Here is a 23,286-nt window from a genome sequence, read left to right on the forward strand (position 1 = left end):
TTATGTAGGAAAAGTAATAGATGAATTTATGAAAAGAGTGCACCCTCAGAAATCTACATTACAAAAGGAGCTTTGACCTTTGTTTAAAAAAAAAGACTTCCTCGTGGCCTTTTTCTCTATAACATTTTAGAAATTATCAGAAGTTATATATCACTTGAAAACATAAAATCTCAAAATTCATCCTTCAAAACCCATTTTAAAATCAGACATTGCATTACTATGTAAATGGTACATCAAAATCATGATACAAAATGTTTTCAGTCATAAATTATAAAAATGTAGGTTTGTATCATGCACATTCATGTCTATCTTCAAAAATGTGAGTGACAGTTAACAGGTTAAGATTATAAACAAATAATGAGTTCAATTTCACAAAGCTATCAGCTCTTTACCACATAGCATGCAAGTTGTATGGAATACTTTTATAGAGAAATATTCCTCAAGAGCCATGGTTTACTAATATTTGATAACAATAATACATTCTTCACTAATATCCAGAAGAATGGCTGCCAAACACATAGACAGCAACACAGACACAAAGGAGCAGTAATACTGATGAAAGGAGATCACAGGTGTGTGTTTATAGAGTATTTTATAATTGCCTAATTATAATTATTAATTATAATTATAAATATCACTTTTATTAAATACATAAAGATTCTCCAAAAACATCTATAAAATAATAGCATATTGTTGCCAAAGATATGAAGGTACATAATGACTAAATTTTCATTTTTGGGTGAACTATCCAAGCTGCAAGACAGACCCATTTTTGGCATTTCTATCGTATCAGCTAACAATTTTATCGGTAACACTTTAGTATAGGGAAGATTTCTCAGTAATAACTAGTTGCTTATTAGAAATAATATGAACATATTGACTGTTTATTGGTACTTATAAAGCACATATTCTGCATGACCATATTCTGAATCCTTAATCATACCCTAGTGCCTAAACTTAACAACTCCCTCTCTAACTATTAATAAACAGCAAATTAGTTTATTCAGGCAAAAGTCATAGTTAATGGTTTGTTAATGGCAAGAATTGGACATTAAAATAAGTGTGACCATATGAATAATGAATTTTTAAAACACACACACCTTGATGCAGTGCTCCAGTGTTTGGGGTCAGGAACATGCCTCTCGCTGATGGATGGTGGTAGTTTGACTCCACTCTGCCCTTCACACACTGACTGACACTCATCTGAAAATCACACACAAATTCCCACCAAGCCCCGAGGGAAACTGTTTAACATGTAGAACCTTTGAAATGTAGAAGCTCTTCTGCATGAAGCAGAGAGAGAGAGAGCGAGAGACAGAACATGACATATTGTGTAATACATGGGCGTCTTATACACGACTCTCCCAGACAGAGACAGTGAAAGTTACACAGAACAAGAGACCATAAGTGAGACTTGATCTCAGGGAACACCCTACAGCACAGTAGTGTGTGTGTGTCTGTGTTTCATGAGCTATAAGATGACCCCTATCATACACTCTTCTCAGACTCCTTCTTTACACTTGACACTCTCTCACTAAATCAACACACTCCTCAATAAGACAGTGAACACTGATCCTCTTCTGTGACAACAAAGCAACGGTGGAAGGATGGAAAGAGAGACAGACAGAGAGAAAGACTACATAAAGTCTAAGCAGGGAAATTCAATGATTAGGACCGTTCATTTCATTCATTCATTGAGTATAAATTGTTGCAGGAAAATGTCACCATAAAAATTATATTAATTTAATTTAGTCATGTTCCCAGACCTCTGGAGTGATAGAGCGGTTTTAAAAGAATAGTTTATGACTTTTATAAAATAATATATAATATTATATTATATACACACACACACACACACACATATATAATTTATTTTATATATTAAAACTATTCACACTGATTGTAGGCCTGTGAGAGGCTTATGCAAAATTTACTTGAAAATCCCATTTTTGTTTACATTAAATGATTTGCAATTAATTAATTTAACTTAATGACATTTATTATATAAGGAACTACATTGACGACACTTGCTAAATTGTCAGTTAATAATCGTCCTGAAGCAGCTACAGCAGATCAGTACCCTTAAAGCTGTTTTACACTGAGCTTTGTTTTATTTATGAGAATGTCCATATAATGTGTGAATATCAAGTCACTTTTGAATTTCTGTGTGTGTGTGTGTATCTTTTAGCTTCATGGTTGGCTGACAGTGCGTCTTTGCTTGAGGGTGGCCAAATGTAAACAAGACACCTTGTCTTTTTAATGCACAGCACAATGCCGAATCCTACCGCGCTCATTCCCTATTTATGATCCCCCACAATGCCCTACAGAATTTCCTCTAAATATTCCTCTATTCCACAATAATCCCTGCACACAAACACACAATATCAGCACCTCAAAGAAGCTATTGACCCGAAAATGGACACAGAGCTGAATGAAAAGAAAAAGAGAGAAAAGGGGTATCTTTCACTATTAAAAAAAAAATCTCAGGCACTGACTTATAATTGCAACATTTTAACTATTAACAGCGGTAAAATGCCCTGAAACAGACTATTTTGCCCATCTGTTCCCTTCACATTCACACTCTTAAGCACTTCCTTCCAAGGCTAAGGTCTGCTCGGGGTGAGAGAGCAGGGAAATCATCAAGGACATAATTAAGAGGCTTATGGGCAGACAGGGTGGGAAACACACACACACACACACACACACACACCCTCAAGTTTTCACCCCCTTATTAGAAGCTAAACACCTCCCTTGTCTCATCTGTACACCTGTTAGCCAAACCACTTCTGTTCGTTCCTCATCCCCCTCTTGCTTTTCCTTTCTTTCTACTGCTCTCTTTCACTGAACGTATGCCCATCCTGCTGGCCGAGGAAATGTATGTTGAACAGCACATGGGATGCCCTCATCAGGTCAGCAGGAAACAGAATATCAGAGCTGAGGTCAATGGACTTTAAACCCATCCTATTCAGCCAATTAACAACATGAATGAATCTAACTCTCTCTATATCTGCACAGAGTTCTCTAAAAAAGAAACCTTCAAATAGTCAAATATAATTACATAAGAGATTAAAAATGACGAAACCTAATGACTTTTTTTAATTTCCCAGTGGTGCCATCACCAAAGTCACATGTGCCTTACGTCATATCATGAAAGACTGAAAAAAAAATGAACAGTGTATATGCTTTTTCAGAGCTAGAGTAAATTCTGCTGCGACACGCCAGATGCAACCACAGGAGATGGAAAAAATGGACCATTTCAAAGCTGAAATAAGCAATTTCCTGTGCCAAAGTGATTATACCTATCATAGCTTAATTTGCTTGTCTATACAATGGAAGACGAAGAGGATAAGGCCAGGAAAACCTGTTTGAAAACAGTCAATACTGTTGCAATTCCATCTGGTGACCAAGGTGATTTTACCCTGCAGCATTTATTTGAATTTTTCTAATAGAGTAAATGAAAACACAGAGATAATGAGAGTTTATCAGTGATCATTTTACACTTGTTAACACTAATCATTACATTTCAATAGGAGATTTTGGTGCAATTTTGGTAACTAACATTATGTGAATAATTCTCTCACCTGGTGCCGATGTTTGTGCGTCTGCGTCTATTTCATTAGCCTTCTTCTTGGCTACAGCGGCTAACACCACCTCACCCTTATCTGCTGCCACGTAATGGAGGTCCTTTGAAGGTAAAGCAGAACAGCAGAGCAATCTAAAATTAATCTCAGCTCACATGACAATACTTCAGTTTTTTCCCTTTTTCATTTTTGCGCTCTGCTCGAAGAGAGAGAAGGAGCGAAGAGAGGCTGCAGGAGAAAAAGAGAGAGAGAATACATTAAATAACCTGTTTGAAGTTTCGGAGGAGGGAAAAAACAGATAAAAGTATCAAACTTTCAAAAATCAGTCTTGCTCATTTGTTCAGTCGCCTTTATGTTGTCCTCCCTCCTTTTCTCTTTCTCCCTGAACTCTGACCGGATGCAATCATACTGGTTTCAAAAGGCACAAAGATGTGGGGAAAGGCATGTGTCATCTTTTAAAAAGCAGGAGCGATGCTCTTCATGTCGGAATAGAGTTTAAACTATTGTCATTACGAGCAGGTGTGTGTGTGACGCACACACATCCACATCCACACACTCGCTCTTGCTCTTTCTCTCTCTTAAATATGAGCCCTCTCATCCCAGAGAATAGACTATAATATATCTATTATAGAGCCTCATGCAGTCAGGAGACCTCCATTAACCCACAAACATGTTTTTAAATGTCACACCATTAGTCCCACCAAAATGGATGCCGGATTGAGACATACAACAGAGATAAAGCACAACCGACTGCTCAGAGAACGTCTATGTGTGAACAATGACACTAGATGTGCTTTACTGACAGAAATCTTTGGGGTATTACAGTAAAAGTCTATTTTTTTTTTTTTTTTTTATCAAAAAAAGTTCTAACAAAGTAGTTAATTCCAGAATAAACTACAGAGAGAGGCCTACCAACACAGCGGTAAATTCACTGTAGAAAGACTTATTGCTTTCACATCATGAAGCAACAGCAAATATGTTACAATATGTTGGCAAATAATTGCATTAATTAATTAATTGCATTGGTAATAGCTCACCAAACAGTTATCAGGAATGTAATAAGTCCTTTTAAAAAATAAAGTAAAATAAAATAAGTACAATTATTTTGGTACACTTGAAAACTTGTCTGATAATTTATATTTAGTCAGATTTTCATGTATACCATTCATTTCACTCATTCAATCATCACTCATCCAATCACATTTAAGAGCCAGAGCTGTGTGAAACTAAGCTGATGTAGTATGTATATTGTACCATGTGGTACAAAACTTTCTCAGTGAACCGAATATCCTTATGTATCAGTCGAGAAGATCCTCAGATGTTCAGACACGGTGGAAGAACTTATAATAATGTAATTGACAGGCTACATTTGACCATCTTGAAGGGGCCCATTCATGGGTAAATTAAAGTGAAAGTTGGGCAAGGAGCTCAGTGCTGACTCCCAACTAATAAGATCCTCTCTCTTTCTGTCCGTTTAAACGCTAAACCCATCCTTCTGCTTCAGGGACATCAGTCAGAGCTGCAGCGAGATGCAGGGAGGGTGAATGCAGCACAGTCAGACCTGCAGAGCACTAATGCCTGTATTGTCAACCGGCCTCTGCAAGTCTGATCAAATGAGGGCAGGGGGATAAGAGTGACTTACAAACATCAAACAGGACTTGATTTAGCTCTTCACAGGCTCAGGGCCGAGAGCCAATAACCTCACGATTCAAACAATGATTCTTCTTTTTAAACAAAACAATCACAAGTTACCAGACATTAAAAAGTCTAAATAAACATTTAGGAGCCAAATACCTTGGAGAAAATACAGAATCAATTAATTATGATGGTATAATATTTTACCTCTTTTTTTTAAAAAGTCAAATACTGAGTTTAGGATTAAACCTCACAGTTTTATTCCCAAACAAATTTTATCTTCCAATCAATTAAAAATTGCAAACTCAGCTCTTTATGCTAAACGATATTTTTAGCAACAAATCTCTGAATATGTATATTAAATTAAAAGTAATGATGCCCATTTAAATTGGACATAACCAAAAATGTATTCCTTATTTACCGATTCAACTCAACTCAGTAACAGCTCTAAACGATTCAATGAATCTGATTCAAATCTCAAACTACCATAGGAATTTGAGACCATTTCTTGAATCTTTTTCTGCGCGACTCATTGAAAAGAACTAGTTTATAAGACGTGCATTTTAAGAGCTTCTACATGTCTATAACCACATCTATAAGAGGAAAAGATGCAACAATAAAGATAGAGAAGGAAAAAGAAAGAGTGGCAAACACTGGATATTAGCACTGCATCTGAAGACCTCTATTTTAGCTTAGCAGAACATAATGCTTTCTTAGCCAGAAAGACAGACAGATTGAAAAAAAAGAGGAAAAGGCCAAGAAACAGAGAGCCAGACAGAGAAAAACTGACTGAATCCAGACATCTAAGAGGGATGACAATAATTCAGTACATAAATCAGATATTATACCTCTTATTCACCACAGCTTACACAGGACACAGGATCTGCTCTAATCTTATTTATTTAAGAGCTTTAAGGGCTCAAATGCAGATAAACGGCCTTTTAGTGTTATTTTTGACTGGAGAGGCATATGGAGACCGGATAAACAGCTGGTCCAGCGATGATGCTTGATATTCGCTCGACGTCAGAAAAGAATTTAAAATTAACATGCACCAGTGGAGCAGAGCAAGAGAGAGAACCATTACATGCACAACTGCGCATTTACGCTCACACACACGTGCGAAAACAATTCCGGAGGATCACACCTGTAATCCACGTGAGTGTTAGAGGAAGGTGTTTATCAGATTCACGAGAGGGTCTTACAGAGTTCATTATCCATCTCAACACAGAAACCAGCCAAGATCAGCTCACTGCCACACATCATGTCTAATCGTTGAAATTAACACTGGCCCCCTCTGTTTCTGGCAAACACACGCACCATTAACCAACAAAGCAAACACATGATCACAATTATGATCTAATTAATTAATCAGTGGATCAAAAAAAAAAAAAAAGCACAGGAACGAGAAAAGTCAGCGAAACACGGCTAACAAATTAGTGCAGACGCTATCAGGGTTCACATCAGAGGATAATTACAAGTATAGAATGTTACAATTATGCAAAAAAATCCAGCGAACGAGTGGAGGGGCAACCCTGCCCTCCCTCTTCCTTCCTCTCTACCCCTTTGGGTGACTCCAACCCCTCCAATTTCTTCCAACACCAAAGTGCTTCACTTCACAAAAGGCTCCTTACAAAAGAAAAGAAAGAGAAATTCTTTCGGTGCTCCATTGTTGGTTCGGAGACAATAGAGTCTCAAGCCCGGCTCATACTGGGTGCTCTTACGTGGGGCTCTGTCCGTTTTGTTTCAGCTGACCTTTGTGACATGGAGGGGACCAGATCAGATGGAGCAAGGACCCCCGCTCGTTCTCTGCCTTTCTCTTGCTTTCTTTCTCTCCCTCTCTCCTGTGGGTGGCTTAATTTAACTTCTGTGGCTAATTAGCCAAGAGCCAAAACCGCGGGGTGAAACGCCACTGCCTTTAGCTCCTTCTCTCTCGGTTTCTCTGCCTTTAGCTCACTCGCTCTCCCTCTGCTCTTTGTTGATTCACAAGGACTGATATTCATGGACCATTCATAATTTGCCACTTTCGTCTCTCATCCTTTCTCTTTTGCGTTTTCCCAGTGCATGTCCCAAGAATAACAGATCCAGGTTTCCTTTGCCCTTCTCTCTCCCTCCCTCCCTCCCTCTCTTCTCTGCCCTTTCAGGCTTGTGTGGCTCGAGCTCCACCTTTTCAATTGGGGCCCTCAGCAGCAGCACTTAGTGGGGAATGAATTGGAACGAGTGCGATCGGCGTGAAAGAAGGAGGGAGAGAGAGGAACTGCATGAAAAAAGGACAGAGAGAAAGAGCGGCCGGTGTGAACGCTAATAGGGAAGGTGTCACTCGGGCATGGAGAGAGGAGGCCTAGAAAAGGGGTCACACACACAAGACCATTTAAAGGAGTGAGAAAGGAGAGAGAGAGAAAAGATAGTGTACCGGCCACGAGAGCTGTGAAAGACAGACTCCCTCGCTCTTTTTCTTCCACACCCCTCCCTCTTTCTCTTAGCAACTGTTGCTCTCTGGAGTCTCTGGGATTCTTGTTATGGTATAGGAGAGAGGGGACGTGACATGGCCAGGGGCCTCCAACTCCGAGCTGCACCTGCCCAGAGCCTCTCAGTCCAAAACAGAGCCAACTCAAAGGTCTCTGAATGTGTAACGTACACATAACTAAACTACTGTCACAGACAATGGCAAAACATTTATTAAATTCATTTTAGTCATTTGAAAACATATTTTTAATTTACACATTCACAATATTTAAATTAATAAATATTTGTAATGATCATAGATTATAGGGCTGGGCGATATATCTAATGATATATGATCATGCGCACCTAGTCAGTAAATCTGGTTCCATGATTACTGCTAAATCGTCATCACCTGCTTTCAAATGGAGTGGCATTTAATAGACAGAGCTGTAGATCACTGACAAGGTATCCAATATCGCATTCATTATCCAAGATGAATCGTGATATTGCGTAGCTCAAGTATCTTATTATTATCAATGTTGAAAACATTGCTGCTCAATATCAATAATTTAATATCCTCCTGCTGAATAAAATAATTTCTTTAAAATAAAATATTACTGATCCCATACTTTGAAGGTAACCCCAATCTAGGGTTTGTGAACTCTAAGAGGTTACTAAAGTGGATCTGTAGAGAGTTTATGAGCTGATAAAAATCGAATAATTAAATAGTAATATGAAATTAAAATAAAATAAAGAAAGAAATAAAACTTAATAATAAAAATAAAACACTTACTAAAAAAGATAATAAAATATAAAAAATATATTAACCTACAATTCATGTGCCCATTAACTGACATCAGAGAACAGTCAACATGCAAATGTGTTATTAAGTTATTGAAAAATCAACTAAATTGAGATATTTGTTGTATTGTTTTGTTTGCCATTGTATGTGCATGTCTGAAAGTGTGTGCTCACCATGAACAGATCTCTTGCACCGATATCTACAGCAAGCAAGAAGGCTTTTTCAAACCTCTGGTGTCTGGAAGAGAGAAGTCAGAAGCATTGCTAAGCCATTTCTGAACACCCAACTGACTGCTGATTTTTATTTAATTATTGTTTTCAGCTGAAGAGGACTCAATCGGATGCAGGAGGTGGTGTGTACTGTATGCAGAGTGTGTGTTATGTGTGTACCTGAGCAGGTGATGGAAGAATCGGCGGGCGTATCGGCTGATGGGTCTCTGTACTCCAGTATGACAGTGTTTGACAGGGGTCTGCAGGGGGCATAAAACATCCCAAGCGCAGCTTCCAACTGACCTGCAATCATACTCAACAGGATCAAATATGTACAAGCAGTGGCCCCAAGCCGTTCTCATTGCATTAGATACAAAATATCAAACAACAGGAACCTGTAAACAAATTATACTAGAGCATTTCTCAAAACAAACTTCAAGGTGGTCACAGAGACTTCCTTTAGCTATTAGCTAGGAATGTTATTGATGTAATGCAAACTTTTAACAACCTCAAAGTGTCAAACTACTTTTTATTTTCATTCTGAACCATACATATATGTTTTATTGTGCTCCATGGTTATGGCTCTCAGCACCAGTCTTTACCTTCAGTTTGCTGGTCCAGTGGTTTTCTCAGCAGGTGATCCGTGATGGAGCTGAGTGACCTGTAACACTCTGCTCCCATCATAGCCCAGTCCATATTACCCAGAATTCCCAGTGCTGCACCCACTTCCTCACAGCGCAAACGGTGCTGTACCAGATCACCTGGGCCTAGCTGAGCACCATTGAACACACCTGCACATAGAATGTTATTGGTGTTATTGAACGGTTTTGAAGTGACACATATGCCATATATGATGACTGAAGCAGCCTTAAAAAGCAAATACTGCTAGAAAGTCCAAAAGTTACAGTATTTCCATCACATACTAGACGTAATCGACTCAATCCCTTTTCTTTACTGTCCTATTTTTTATAAAGAAAAATAATATTTGAAATTGTCACAATTCCACAGAACGGAGAAGGCGAGAAAGAGGTTGTGGAAGCTCTGGATCATATGAGGTGGGAGATCTTTAGAGGCGACGCTCTGTAAGATTGCCATTGACATTTGGATCGATCTTCAGTCTGTGCTCTTCCCCTGAAGCACTGTTGAGGTGTGTGTGTGTGTGTGTGTGTGTGTGTGAGAGAGAAAGAGAGCGAGCACTGAACTGTGACACGCAGCAAATGCAGTCGATTCAGGTTAAACATATTCATTGGTGTGGATACTGCTGACAGTTAGTTTAGTGAATTACCTATATGGCAGATGCTTCAAAAAATGCCATATACAGCAGAGAATCAACCAGAGAGGGATGAGCAGCTGAATGGACATCTAAGCTAATGGAGCTAATGGATGAAGCTTCAGCTGTTTACAAAGCTTCTCAAATGTGCGTTCACCTAAAAGACAATCACACACTATTTTAACCACAAAAGAGTCATACAGATGAGTTTTGCTCAAACTGGACTAAATGTAAAACTGATTGCTCCACTGATATGGATTTTTTAACAGCTGATACTAATACAGTTGTTTATAGAGAGAAAGGGTGTTAGATGCCAGGTATCATATTTGAAGGCAAATGAGATGAAGAAAATAAACACTAATTTTACATCAGGATGATGTACTCTGACATACATTACCATTCAAAAGTAATATTACTGTTGAATATTATACAAAATATTATACAAATTCCAAATAACTGTTTCTTATTTGAAAATGTCTTCAAATGTAATTGAAGTGTATGTAATGGTATTAATTATTATATATGTACCATGGTATTTACATACTACTATCAATTACAAGTAGTGCTGTGTTAACACTATACATTTATATAATGTGTTGATTTGAACATGGTTAAATTGTGGTGACTTAAATGACACCAAAATAATGTCCTCTAGTCAATTCAGTAGTATACTACAAAAGATTTACGACAATAATGTTTCATTAAAAAAAAGTGAATATTTATATAAAAAATGATTTTATACACTTATTTTTCGAAAAACAGGTATTTATATTATTATTTTTTTATCTGTAATGTTATAGGCCCTGCATAGTTTTTATTACTGGTGTTACTTTATCAGTTTTTATCTTTAATATCTTCAGATGAGTGCTACATTTACAGTATTTAAGATTTCATAGTGCTTCAAGAGCATTTCATATATTTAACTACTAAAGCTTTCTCTAGCATTTCACACACACACACACAAACACACACACTCTCTCTCTCTCTCTCTCTCTCTCTCTCTCCTGTACCCGCTGCCATCTCTCTCTTTTGTTTTAATTCCGGTTATTTTTCTTTCTCTCTCAGACATATCTTTCTATTTCGATCTCTCATCCGTCTGTTCTCTTGCTAACTTTCTGTGGATGTTAGTGCCTGTGATCACAATGAGCAGTAATCACCTGAGGCGGCTGACACCCGTAAAGGCGGCTTTAATAATGTAACAGAGCTTAGTCCAGCCATACTGGATCTGCTTCTGAACCTCACACTCAATCGCAGCTACGCTTAACCTTGCTCACTTCTCAACAGGAGACCATTAGCACAGCCACAAAAACCACACGCACCATAATATTATTGACCAACACCACACAAACTGAGAAATATGTTGCCTATCAATAAAACAAGCCCTCAGGACCCTCTGTATTCATGATTCCTGAAGTCTTACACATGAAGGCACATGCACATAACACAGCAAAGTAAAGCAAATGACCCACGTATGTTATCTCTTTCTATATCTAAACCAATTGTAGCTCCCCTCTTGGACAGAAATCATTTCCTGTGGAAGTTGGGAGCAGAAGGAGGCGCCATTTTGCGGCAAATAAAATGACAGCCACAATATTTTGCAAGTGAATTTGGAAAGGAGGTCGAGTAGAGTCCAATTAAAACTGCATGTGGGAAATTAACAGGTCGCCTCCCACAAACCCCTGAAGAGCAACTAATGTGACTAATAACAGTGTGGAGAGAAATGACAGACCTTCAGCACAGATACAGAAGAGCCGCAGAGAGAAACAAACCAAATTGAAAAAGAAAAGGCAGAGGACGAAAAGTTTACACAGGTTTTTTTTTTTACGCATTTCTATACATTTATTTTTATAAATAAAAGACAAAATTGAATTGCTACCATTTTTTAAATAAGTTTAAGAAACTGTTCTGTCCAGTAAAAAAGCTTTAAAGTCCAGTTAGGTGACCTTTATTAATAAGAAGTCATACATTTCATTACATTAATTGTTGATTGTGTTAAATTTTGTAAAATAATTTTGACTTTGGAGAACAAAATTAATTGGAGAACAAATTTTAATTGGCGTACAAAATGTAACCGATACTTAAAAAATATTAAATAAAATACAAAATTCAATTGCTACGGTCTTTCAAATAAATAAAGTTCAAAATTGACCTGTTCTGTTTAGTGAAAAACCTTGAACCGTTGGGTGACCTTCATTTATGAGAATTTGTGATAGTGACTGTGATGGAAAATATTCATTTGAACTCTAATTGAAGTTGTTTATCTTGTTCTTAACTGTGGTATAAAAAGACTTTGAAATATTTGATGAATATACAGGCATAAAGACACAACCAAAACAAACAGGGTGTCCTAAGTGATGCAACCAAAGGGCTTCAAACTGCAATGCTGTGCAATTTCCTCTCCTTTAAATTAATCTTGTTTCCCCCTCACTCTCTCTTTTTTTTCACTTTCTCAGAGTGTGCCGGCCAGCTGCCCTCCATATCCACTCCGTTCAGCAGCTCTCCTGTGCTGAGCGCGTGCCCACGTGAGATAACTCGGGGAGGAGAGGGAAAAACGAAGGGAGGGTGAGTGAAAGAAAAGGAAAGACTGGAGGTCTGCCAACTCTTTCATCCTCTGCGCGTCCGATTCACTCACTTCATCATTGTAGCAGTTCTAGAGATATAAGTCAATAAATATGGGCGCGTGAGTAAGACAAGCCCAACGAACACGTTCACAAACAAATAAATAGGCAAACGGGCAAACAAGCGCTGCTCAATAGCTGCTCCAAATTATCAGTCGGAAAGGATGTGCGTTTGCTTTCTTCATCAAAACCTTGGCACGCGATCAGAGGAGAGGGAACTGCTGTCGCTCGCTCTCTCTCCCTTCCACCCTCCCTTGCTTTCTACCTCTCTCTCTCATAGAAACTCTTTCTCTTGCTGACGTTTTCCAAAACTTTGACAGAGTCGCTGGGAGTCACATTCCCTTCCAAAGTCAAAATTAAACTTTCGGCATGGGCATGTTTTGATTGGCAAACTTTATCTGGTGCCCTGGGGGGCCATAAGCCACTGTAAATGATTTATCGGAGAAATGCATCCCAGAATGCACCTGGAGGTGGCAGCCCAAGGGTGGGTATCGAGTGACCTCAGAAGACTTGGCACCGGCATCTGCCATTCCCACAAATGTCTGTGTGCTTCTATAGTTCTACAATGAACGCAATCTCAGATGGCACACTCACACTCTGAAGTATATAACACACAATAACACCACACACACTCTCGATCGGACAAGCTCTAATCTGATTGGCTGGCCTTATGTGTGTCCTTTACAAGATAGTGGGTTGCTACAATGATTACTTCTGGAAGGACTAATCACTGGATTTGCCAAAGTGTGCAAGGATTGTGACATCAAATCTTTTATTTTGGGCTGTTAGTAGAAAGAAAACTAGATATCTATATACTGTTTCCTTGCAACTGGGAAAAAGAGGGGAATGAGCCAGATTCAAACGTGTCACTCATGTGAGCACCACAGCTTAATGTGTTAGAGAATGTGTACTGACTGCTACACCACACCTACAGCACTAATTTTCACCAAAGAAAAAGTATTGTATTTTCTTAATAGAAAATAAACTACATATCCAATATCAGAGCTATGTAATATGTTCTCTTATGCATCTGAAGTAATCAGTTTTATACATACTGTAGACCTGTTATTTCAAAGTATTTATTAAAATAAGTAATTAATGAAATAAAAATTATTCATTATTTAATATACATTAACATAAAAATGTGGGATCGGTAAAATTGTTTTTGGACGTTTAGTCTCTAATGTTTATCAAGGTTGGATCAAAAGTACATAAAAAAACAGTAATATTCTGAAATATTACAATTTAAAATGACTGCTTTTAAACTAATTAATCCATTACTCCAGTCTTGGATTTTTCAGAAACAATTCTAATATGATGATTTGGTGCTCATGAAGCATTTCTCAATGCTTCTTAATACTGTTTTCATTGCTGAAAACAGTTGTGCTGCTTCACATTTTTTTGGAAACCTTCTTCGGTTTTTTTTGAATAGTTAAAAACAGTATTTATTTGAAATTGAACATTCTTATTTTTAAACATTATACATTTATTTACAGTCATCTTTGTTCAATTTACTGAAACCTTTGCTGAACGTTTTTTTTTTTTTTACTGATCCCAAACTTTTGAATGGTAAATAAGGTCTGAAGTGTAAATTCTCTTTTCATGATTGTTGTGTGTTTGTGTTTTATGACTTCTAGCTATATAAATACAATCATGTTAAGAATCTTTAGTGCTACAGTTCAGATGATCTACACAAAGGTCCCACTGACCTAGTCTTAGCCTCAGTGCAGCAAGCGGCCCTCCATGAAACCGAAGCAGCAGTAAGTCATGTGCCTCCAGACCCTCGTTTCCATGGGAAATTGGACAGTAGGCCCAATGCATCCCCTCTAGCCCCTGAGAGTTTTTAATGTGATGAGAGAGCTGCAGGCTGGGGCCTGTAGAGCCAGGAGTCGGTTCTTCACTCACTAACCGCAGAGGAAGAGGAGTGAGTCCCACATCGAAGCACTGGAGCTCGCCTTGACCTCCACCTACCATCAGCAGAGCTCCTGAAGGATGCCATGCTAGTACCGCCGGCACCATGGAGCAGGAGGCCCACTGTGAGTGGCCCGTCTGAGGGTCAAACAGAACTACAGAGCAATCCTGAAGCCCCAGGAGAACCCAGCGCTCCAACGGGTCACGACAACAGATTATAGGTTTGGATGTCAGGGGAAGAGGAGAGCTAGACAGACGCTGAAGACATCCACGAGCACATTCATATACACATGTCTGGACTTCAGGAGGCTGGGCTTCCTCGTACAGCTCAGACGTGGAGAGTTTGGCCTCTTGGTGCAGCTCCACGGTCAGGACATGGTAGGGTTGGGTCAAACTGAATCTGCAGTCTATAGGGTTCCCATCAGTTCGGATAGAGCTCAAAACCTACACAGAAAGAAACAGGGAGACAAAAAAGAATTTCATTTAATCAATGAAGTATTACATTTTTTTCCAGAAAAAGTATGTGAACAATTGCATCTACCAGATCAGTTTAACTATAAATTGGTTGTGCATGCCCAGTTCACAATTACAGGAAATATTTGGTGAAAGTGTTTACCGTACATACTTTTTTTCTATCAATTTGTCACAACAGACAGATACAATTTTGTTCATATACTTGTTTCAGTTCTTTTAGTTCATGTACTTTTTCTAAACTGTAAAATATTTATTTTATTACAAATTTAATATAAAGTTTTGGCAGTTTTATTTATAGTGTAGTACTATAGCTGGAAGAGAATCAGAATTCAGGAAGGAACCAGATTCAAATTTGAGAACTATATCTCAATGTGTGTGCTAAACATTTTAAAACATTATTAGAAAAGTTATATATAATATGTAATTTCAGGAAAATGGAAAATGAATCATCTTAAAATAATTATAATCAAAATTTAAAAAAAAAAACTTTGAGCGCCACAGCTCAATGTGTCAAAGCATGTGCTACACCACAATTCTCAGAGAGTGTTGACTAAATAATATTTAGAAATGACATATACAAAAAGTTACGACCCTTTGCAAGGTAAAACAAAAACGGAAAAAGATACAAGCAGTCTTGAAGAACCACAGCTAAACCAAAAGTTACAAACATTTTGTAAAAGTACATATTCAGCATGGGCACCTCCATCCCTGAGAGAGATCAAAAGTAGAAATCACAGGCCCAACACACATGTTGAGCAAATTTGTTTGGAGATTTAACCTCAAAATGTGCACACAAACAGCTTAAAAAGTATCCTATCAGACGGCAGCACACAGGAAGTTGGGGTTTACCTGTAGTATGTGTGTTTCTGGTGCAGATGGTGTAGTGAGAGAGAGACTGAGAGCGATGGGCTGGCACAGAACCGTGGCTTGTGCGCCAGCGTAGGAGACTGAGTTAAGCGGGTTGCCGATGGTTTCTGTGAAAGCAGGGGATGAGTTTTTTGTCTTTTTTTTTAGCTGTAATCCCCCCTGGGCCGACTCCCGCTGCACCCCAGGGGGTGAGAGGGGTTTAGTGAGAGGGCGGGAGAGGAGTTGCTGACAGCACAGAGGGGAGATCCGGAACAGTGCCAGATCTCCACAGAGCCAGGCCCCGCTGAGACACACCTGCCCCAGCCACAGAGGCCCCCATTCTGGGCCTGTCCACAGCTGGGCCCGGGCTCAGAACCAACACCCCACTGACCACACTAGCAGAAGACCAACGCCCCAACTGCTTTGGCTAATACTCAACGTTGACCCCACTAGCACTAAGCTAGTCAAAAACTAGCTAGGGCTAGGTTGAACACCTTTTCAGGCCTTTTTAAAGTGCTCAGCTTGCAGCTCAGGCCAGAATTTGTGACCTCACAAGGCTAATAATACCATGCTACAGGCAACGCTACAGATATTATTCGGGCTAATAATACACACATTTAAAAGTCTTGAATAACACTGTGCTTTGTTTTGAGTGTAAAATCATGGACTAGAAGAGCCATAAGGAATTGCACAATCCTCACGCTTGTTTATCCGGTTTAGTAGTAACGGATAGCCAACAGAGAGAAAGGGCCAAGCACTTTGCCACAGTAACACTAAACAAAAACAAAAAGGTGAAAAAATAAATGAGAGCTGGTTGAAAGGGAGTATGTTTGCCTCAGCACTGGGGGACATTTCGAGTGTCTTTCTCCCACCCGCCACAAAGGTTTTAACATCTTCACAGAGTGATCCTTCTTAAGACCTGCATTCACACACATGCACACACAAACATCGCAAATCCCACAGCTGCCGCTGAAACAATGACAGATTCAATTTCACAAACACAAACGGCATCTTGGTGAGTTGGGGAGGTTTGCGGGGGATGCAAAGGAGAGCGAGAAAGAGAGAGCGAGAACAGTTGTAAGTGAGTCTCTGTTAGTTATTGGTTTCAGTCACTGGTCAAAACTATTCTTTTCTTTTCTTCTCTTCTCTGGACTTTCTTTTGCAGCTTGAAAGATAAACCCAAAGAGGTCCAGCTGAGCAGCAGGCCTTGTTCACAGCAGTAGAGCTCTTTGAGCCAATTTTCCAGCTCAGAGAGCAAACAGTGAGAGAGAAGCGAGAGAGAGGGGGACAGTGAGAGAGGGAGAGAGAAAGGGAGATGATGATGAAGGCAATCTATGAAAGTTCTTGCTGCTGAGTCTCTGCTCTTCTGGTGTGTGTAAATGCATGTGTGTGTGTGCTACTCAGATGCTTGTCAGGCCGCTGTGGCATGAAATCAACACAGAAGCATTCGCTCTACTGCACTTGCACATGCCCAAGAATTTAACCCGAGAAATCACATTCCACTCGGACCTATTCTCTTCATATATAACATGGTCTGGAATCATAACAGCAGCCATGCGCAGAAAAATGGCAGAGATTGAAACCATTCCACATAAGCCTTCTAAAATCAAATCAACACTGATCGAGAATCACTGAATACATTCAAAAAAATGAGCGGAATAAATTCAGCAGGACAAATACATCAGTCAGAAAAGGCGTCTGTGTCAAAAAACACTACACTAGCATTCAAAAGTTTGGGGTATATTGTATACTTTTCTTCAGCAAAGATGTAGTAAATTGATTAAAAGTTACTGTAAATACACATATAATGTGTCAAATATATTTCTATTTCAAATAAATGCTATTTTTTTACTTTCAATTAATCAAAGAATTCTGATAAAACTGTAACACAATCCTAAAATTTTAAGCAGCACAACTGTTTTCAAATAAAAATTTGTGAACATAAAAGTAACAGCAACATTACACTATTATTTTGTTTGGATATAGTTTGACAATTTAGGTTGTTTGAGACCATTGTGGTCATAATATTTCCTCAAGAAAAAAAGTGAATGTCTCTGAATGTCACTGATGGTCTATGTGTAAATTCTGGAGTCCTTTTCACTCAGGCCTGAAAACTGGCAAACTATTTCTGCTTTCATTCATTGGGTGAAAAGGATAATACGTGTTTGGTTGAAGACACAAGAAATTTGGCAATTTTAAATAGATGCCTGGTAAATATGCAGATCAAACGAATGAAAAGAGAAGTGTTCTGAGAGAGATAACAGGGTATTCAACAACATCTAATGCGTACGGAAAACATAACAACAACCACCCCAATATGCAAAACAACTAAAAAAAAGAAAAAGAAAAAAATAATATCAAATGCTTACTTAAAACATAACCAACTCAACATGCAAAATAAGGGTATATATAAAAATATTTTTTATTATAATCATTAAATTGCAGGAACAGGGGAATTGATTATAAATGTTAAGCGTTTGCATAAAAAAAGTGTGTGTGCATGAGTGTTTTTCCCCATGTGTCTCTTGGCAGTGCTTATCTGAGAGGGGTAAGAATTAAGACCACATAGGGAAAGAAAGCGTACTTTTTAAATGCTGAAGACTAAGCAGAAAATGGGTTTAGCATGCAGATAGCAAACTTAACAAAGGGAACATATATATGAGGCAGAATTGATTGAAGTGTGTGTCTGTGCGCCGAGCGAACCGTTTGATTCACCGCTCGCGTCTTACATAAACTGCTAGCTTGATTTCACACCACGGATCTGAAAATGACAACAAACACTTTAATTAGAAACGATGAAGGCGAGAGACACTTTAATGTTTTTTAACCGTAGAAAAATGAGAGAGAGAGAGAGAGAGAGAGAGGGAGGAAGAGAGAGACAAAGAGAGAGAGAGAAAAATACATAGGTGTATGCCCAGGATAAATCCAGGGTTCATTTTCAACCAGAGCAATCCAGCGTTGCTTTATGCCGCCCCCCTTTTATTTTTTTATTTAGCAGTTTTCCACCCCTTGTTTGTTTTCATTTGGTGCATTTGCGATTGAAAACGCAGCTCCGTTTACTCGTCTCTCTCATCCCCTGCTCTGCGAGTGAAGATTTTGCATATGTTTAAAACCAGAGTGCAACGTTGGGAGCTTAAGCACTGCTTGCTGATTTTTTAATCGTCAGCATTCAACATTAAGCAGTGCTGATAGGCAATGGAATGTACAGTAGAGATGGAGAAGTGGACAGACAGTGTTATAAGCAGTTCTTAAGAGCACCTCATTTTTACCTCATTTAAAAAACAGTTTCACACACAAAAAAGGAGTACCTTGGACATGTAGACTCCAGTCAAACCAGTAGCCTAATAAAAGGGGTTTGATTTTACATGATTTATTTCTGTTTTATTTTGTTTCACTCCATAGGGTTGTCGCCATGTTTTGATCACATAACCATATCAATACTAGTTCTTTATATATAAATAAAGGAAAAATTATTACTGGATAAATTAAAACAATAAAACTAAATGCTATCTTATTAATACTAAGTTGATGACGAGACGTAATTTCGTCCACTGTGATGTAAGCAAAAAAATGAGAGGTATCTTGATGTATGGGTGTTTGTACTGCAGCTCTATACTATATATGCAAAATATTTCTACAATACAATTTTTGCACCTCTTCATAGCTGGTGCGTAACTGCAGACTTGCTGGAGAACAGAATACATACTACAATGAAAAAGTGTCAGCTACAAAGGAAGGGGGCTGAAAGGTTAAAGGTTGGCTGTTCATGTAAAATAAAAAAAAGTTCAAGTGAACAGTCTGCGAGTTACAACAGCTCATTGAGAAACACAATGGTGATTGGTAAAGCATGACAAAAGAGAAAAAGAAAGGTAAAATGGGACAAAAAGACTGGGGCGAAAAAGGGATTGATAATCTTTCCGAAACCTTGAGCAGCGGAGCATTGCGAGGGCATTATTAAAAGTATTTATATTATTTAGGAGGTCACACCCTGGTTACCATCTGACCTTCACGTCTCTCTCACATCATTCAATTTCATCAACCAAAAAATGTTAGTTCAGACAGGGATAAAAGGCTAACCCTGAAGCAACGTCAGTGTCTGCTTACCGTAAGCCCTGGTGTATCAGAGCAGGCGAGCAGCACTAGGTTGGCCCTGTCCACTGCACTAGGGACAGGAGACCAAGGCCTAACCTCCTCGTTACAGAGAGGCCACCAGCACACGGCCACATCCTGCGTCCGGTTCAGCTCCACGCGGCGCTCCATGCGCCGTCCTCCACCAGGTAAATCCACCATTGAAACCTGCAGAAGAACAGCAACCGTAAAGGAATCAGACCACAGAACATCTATAAAACATGACCCCAACTCTTCTGCATAACACAACACAGCTGCATGCTGCTTTATTAATGTGGCCTGAGCTGCTCTGGGTAGCAGGGCATTGTTATCTTTTGTTGGGGTTTTAGAAAATTCATTAGAAATAGCCGCATTTGTTCTGCACTTGGTGAGGTGTTTGAAGGTAACAAGGTTTTGTGTGACTGCTAATAAGATCTCTAGATGCTTTTGCTTTCATAAACCCTAGATTTGGACAGGTACTGTATCGTTTCCAGCATGGTAGGACTGAACCAGAATTGGATTCTGCAGGAAAATACTATGGAAAATAAAAAGGTAACTGCTCTATATCTTATTGTAATTATGACTTTATATCTCATAATTGTGAATTTATTTCCATAATCAGTATCTCGGATTCTAAGATACATCATCAAATTTCCAGCACAGAGCAATCCCAAAACCACCCAAAATTACAGGTTTCTAAAGAAGCAGGCCAGTGTTTCGCTGCTGACTAAGTCTGACTACCAAATTTCATTAAAATGAGCCGCACCTGATTGAGACACACCTGTCGTTTGGCTGATGCACAAACAGCTTTAATCACTCAAGACTGTCTAGCCATAATGTAGACATAATAATTGAGGTATTCAAAACTGGTTCCTTTGAAGGGGCATTTAATCCACTTTCTGTTTATGGGACTGCAATAATAGCTCAGTAAGGAGCGATATTTCTCGTACACCGCTGCATTAAACTCTATCTCATATCTGCGGCAGCTCATCATGTGCTATTTCAGCAGTTCTGGGGTGAGGTTTTAAAGTAGGGTTTTTTCCAGACCCTTAATGCAGCCCATAGTACAAATAAATGGCATGAAAATACGATATGGCTCTTATAGAGTCAGTGCCTATTCATGCAACATAATAGCAGTCATTTCCATATACTTCATTCTGAAAGGCCTTATCAAGAGAGCAAACACGGAGTCTCTCTTTATGTCAACAACTCTATCTGTGCACAATAGGGAGGACTAGAAATGTACCACAGTCTGTTCATGACAACAAAAACTGTTCATCATTTAACCTTGACCTTCACAGACTGCACCCGTACAGACTAATCGTGAGTGTTAAGTATCGTTAAACATTAACATGATTTATATAAGATTAATAAATAAACAAAAACAAAGTAAACCAGTACAGACTGTGGGAAAATAACATTCATCTCTCTCGGTCTCTTTCTGCCCTCCCCCAAAACCTGATTCCCCATCTCGCCTGTGCTTGCTGGTCAGCAATAATCAGGCCCTCTTTCTGGAGGATTAGGCTCAAAGCTTAGTCCAGTGGAGCAAGCAGTGGATGGGGCCGGCCGGGCTGGGATGGGGGGTGTGTGGTGGGCTAGGGGTGGTGTCGGGAGGGAGGGCAGGGTTTGGAGTGGGGGGGTGCATACAGTCCCCCCTTATCAGAGCCATGCTGCCGGAGCCAGCCACACCGCAGGAGAGATTGCTTTCATACTCAGGCTGCCGTCGCAACAAAGCGCTCCAGTAATGCGATAATGTTTGGGTGCGGAGGGTGTTAAGAGCCTGATGTATTTATGTATTGTGTTTAGTCCATAATCAGACCCATCCAAATTGTGATCTCCGAACACTTGGTCTCCGGCCCAATAAAATGAGGTTAATGCTTTCAAAAAGAAAATGAATATTTATGTTTTTTTTTTCTTAAATTCCGTTATGAATTTTTTTAGACAAGTTGTTTTGGAAAGCTAGAGAAAGAATGAATGGGATAGAGAATAAAGAATGGAGCGATCACCTTCGCTCCGTCTGAAGAGGAGGAGATGGACTTGACCTCACCCTCCAAGCCCTACACCACTGCTCTGCTAGCGACAAACTGCATAGCTGTAACCAGTTTTACAGAGGGGTAATGATGCTCATATCTTACAATATAGATAGTACAGCTTCTGTTCTTCTGGCTCAGACAGTAGAGTGTAGTGCTAGCCACGCCAAGGTCATGGGTCTGATTGCCAGGAAATCCAAAAACTAATGAAATAATACACACCACCTTTTTATATATAATACAATTTGTACAATGTTCTTTAAAAATGAATAAATATAAAGGAAGTATCTTATGCTCAGCAAGGCTGGTTTTAGTTGATAAAAAAATACAATAAAAACAGTAACGTTGTGAAATATTATTATAAATTAAATAAATATTTCTTTTTTTTTTCTGTGAAGGCTAAATTTTGGTTTGTTTCCTCAAAAAATATTTCTTATTGTTGAAAGCAGCAGTGCTGCTTAATATTTTATGTAGAGACTCGTGATACATTTAATGATTCTTTGTTCAAATGTACAGCATTTATTTTAAAATGGAAATCTTATGTAACAATAACCTTTTGATCGATTTAATTTGATCTTTGCAAAATAAAAGTATTAATTTCTTTAAAACAAAAAATATTTATTTTTATTTTGATGATTAGAGCTTCCAGGTCATGAAAGTCAAAAATCCAGTATCTCAAAATATTAGAATATTTACATTTGAGTTTCATTAAATTAGCATCCCTAGAGTATATATTCTGGGTATCTCTTGTTTTTTGAATCCACAATAATGGGGAAGACTGCTGACTTTCCAATGGTCAAGAAGACGATCATTGACTCCCTCCATAAAGAGAGTAAGTCACAGAAGGTCATTACTGAAAGCGGTGGCTGTTCACAGAGTGCTGTATCAAAGCTTATGTTTTTTCATGCAAAGTTTCCTGGAAGGAAGAAATTCGGTAGGAAAGTTGCACAAGCAACAGGGATGACCGCAAGATTGAGAATACTGTCAAGCAAAGCCAATTCAAACACACACTTGGGAGAACTTCACAAGGAGTGGACTGAAGCTGGAGTCGGTGCATCAAGAGTCACCACACTCAGACGTCTTCAGGAAAAGAGATACCAAGCCACTTCTGAAACAGAAACTACGTCAGAAGCATCTTACCTGGGCAAAAGAGAAAAAATACTGGACTTTTACTTGGTCCAAAGTCCTCTTTTATCAAGTCCCAAATTAATACAGCCATCTACCAGGAGATTTTGGATCACTTTAAGTTCCATCTACTGACAAGGTTTATAGAGAAGCTGATTTCCTTTTCCAGCAGGATGTGGCACCTGTCCACAGTACAAAAACCACTTCCAAGTGGTTTGCTGACATGATATTACTGT

At 38.8% G+C, this 23,286-nt stretch overlaps 1 protein-coding gene across 1 annotated transcript in view; it reads right to left on the reverse strand.

Annotated features, from left to right (window-relative positions):
• Positions 1–23,286, reverse strand: part of wdpcp (WD repeat containing planar cell polarity effector) — a 64,495-nt gene that overhangs the window by 3,051 nt on the left and 38,158 nt on the right. Inside the window, 8 exon segments of the mRNA XM_026286193.1 lie at positions 1,101–1,203; positions 3,582–3,684; positions 8,634–8,697; positions 8,850–8,892; positions 8,895–8,972; positions 9,272–9,460; positions 14,267–14,912; positions 19,893–20,084. Coding sequence (XP_026141978.1) covers positions 1,101–1,203; positions 3,582–3,684; positions 8,634–8,697; positions 8,850–8,892; positions 8,895–8,972; positions 9,272–9,460; positions 14,267–14,912; positions 19,893–20,084 — 1,418 coding nt within the window.

The sequence above is a fragment of the Carassius auratus genome, chromosome 17, assembly GCF_003368295.1.
Source record: "Carassius auratus strain Wakin chromosome 17, ASM336829v1, whole genome shotgun sequence".
NCBI lineage: Eukaryota > Metazoa > Chordata > Actinopteri > Cypriniformes > Cyprinidae > Carassius > Carassius auratus.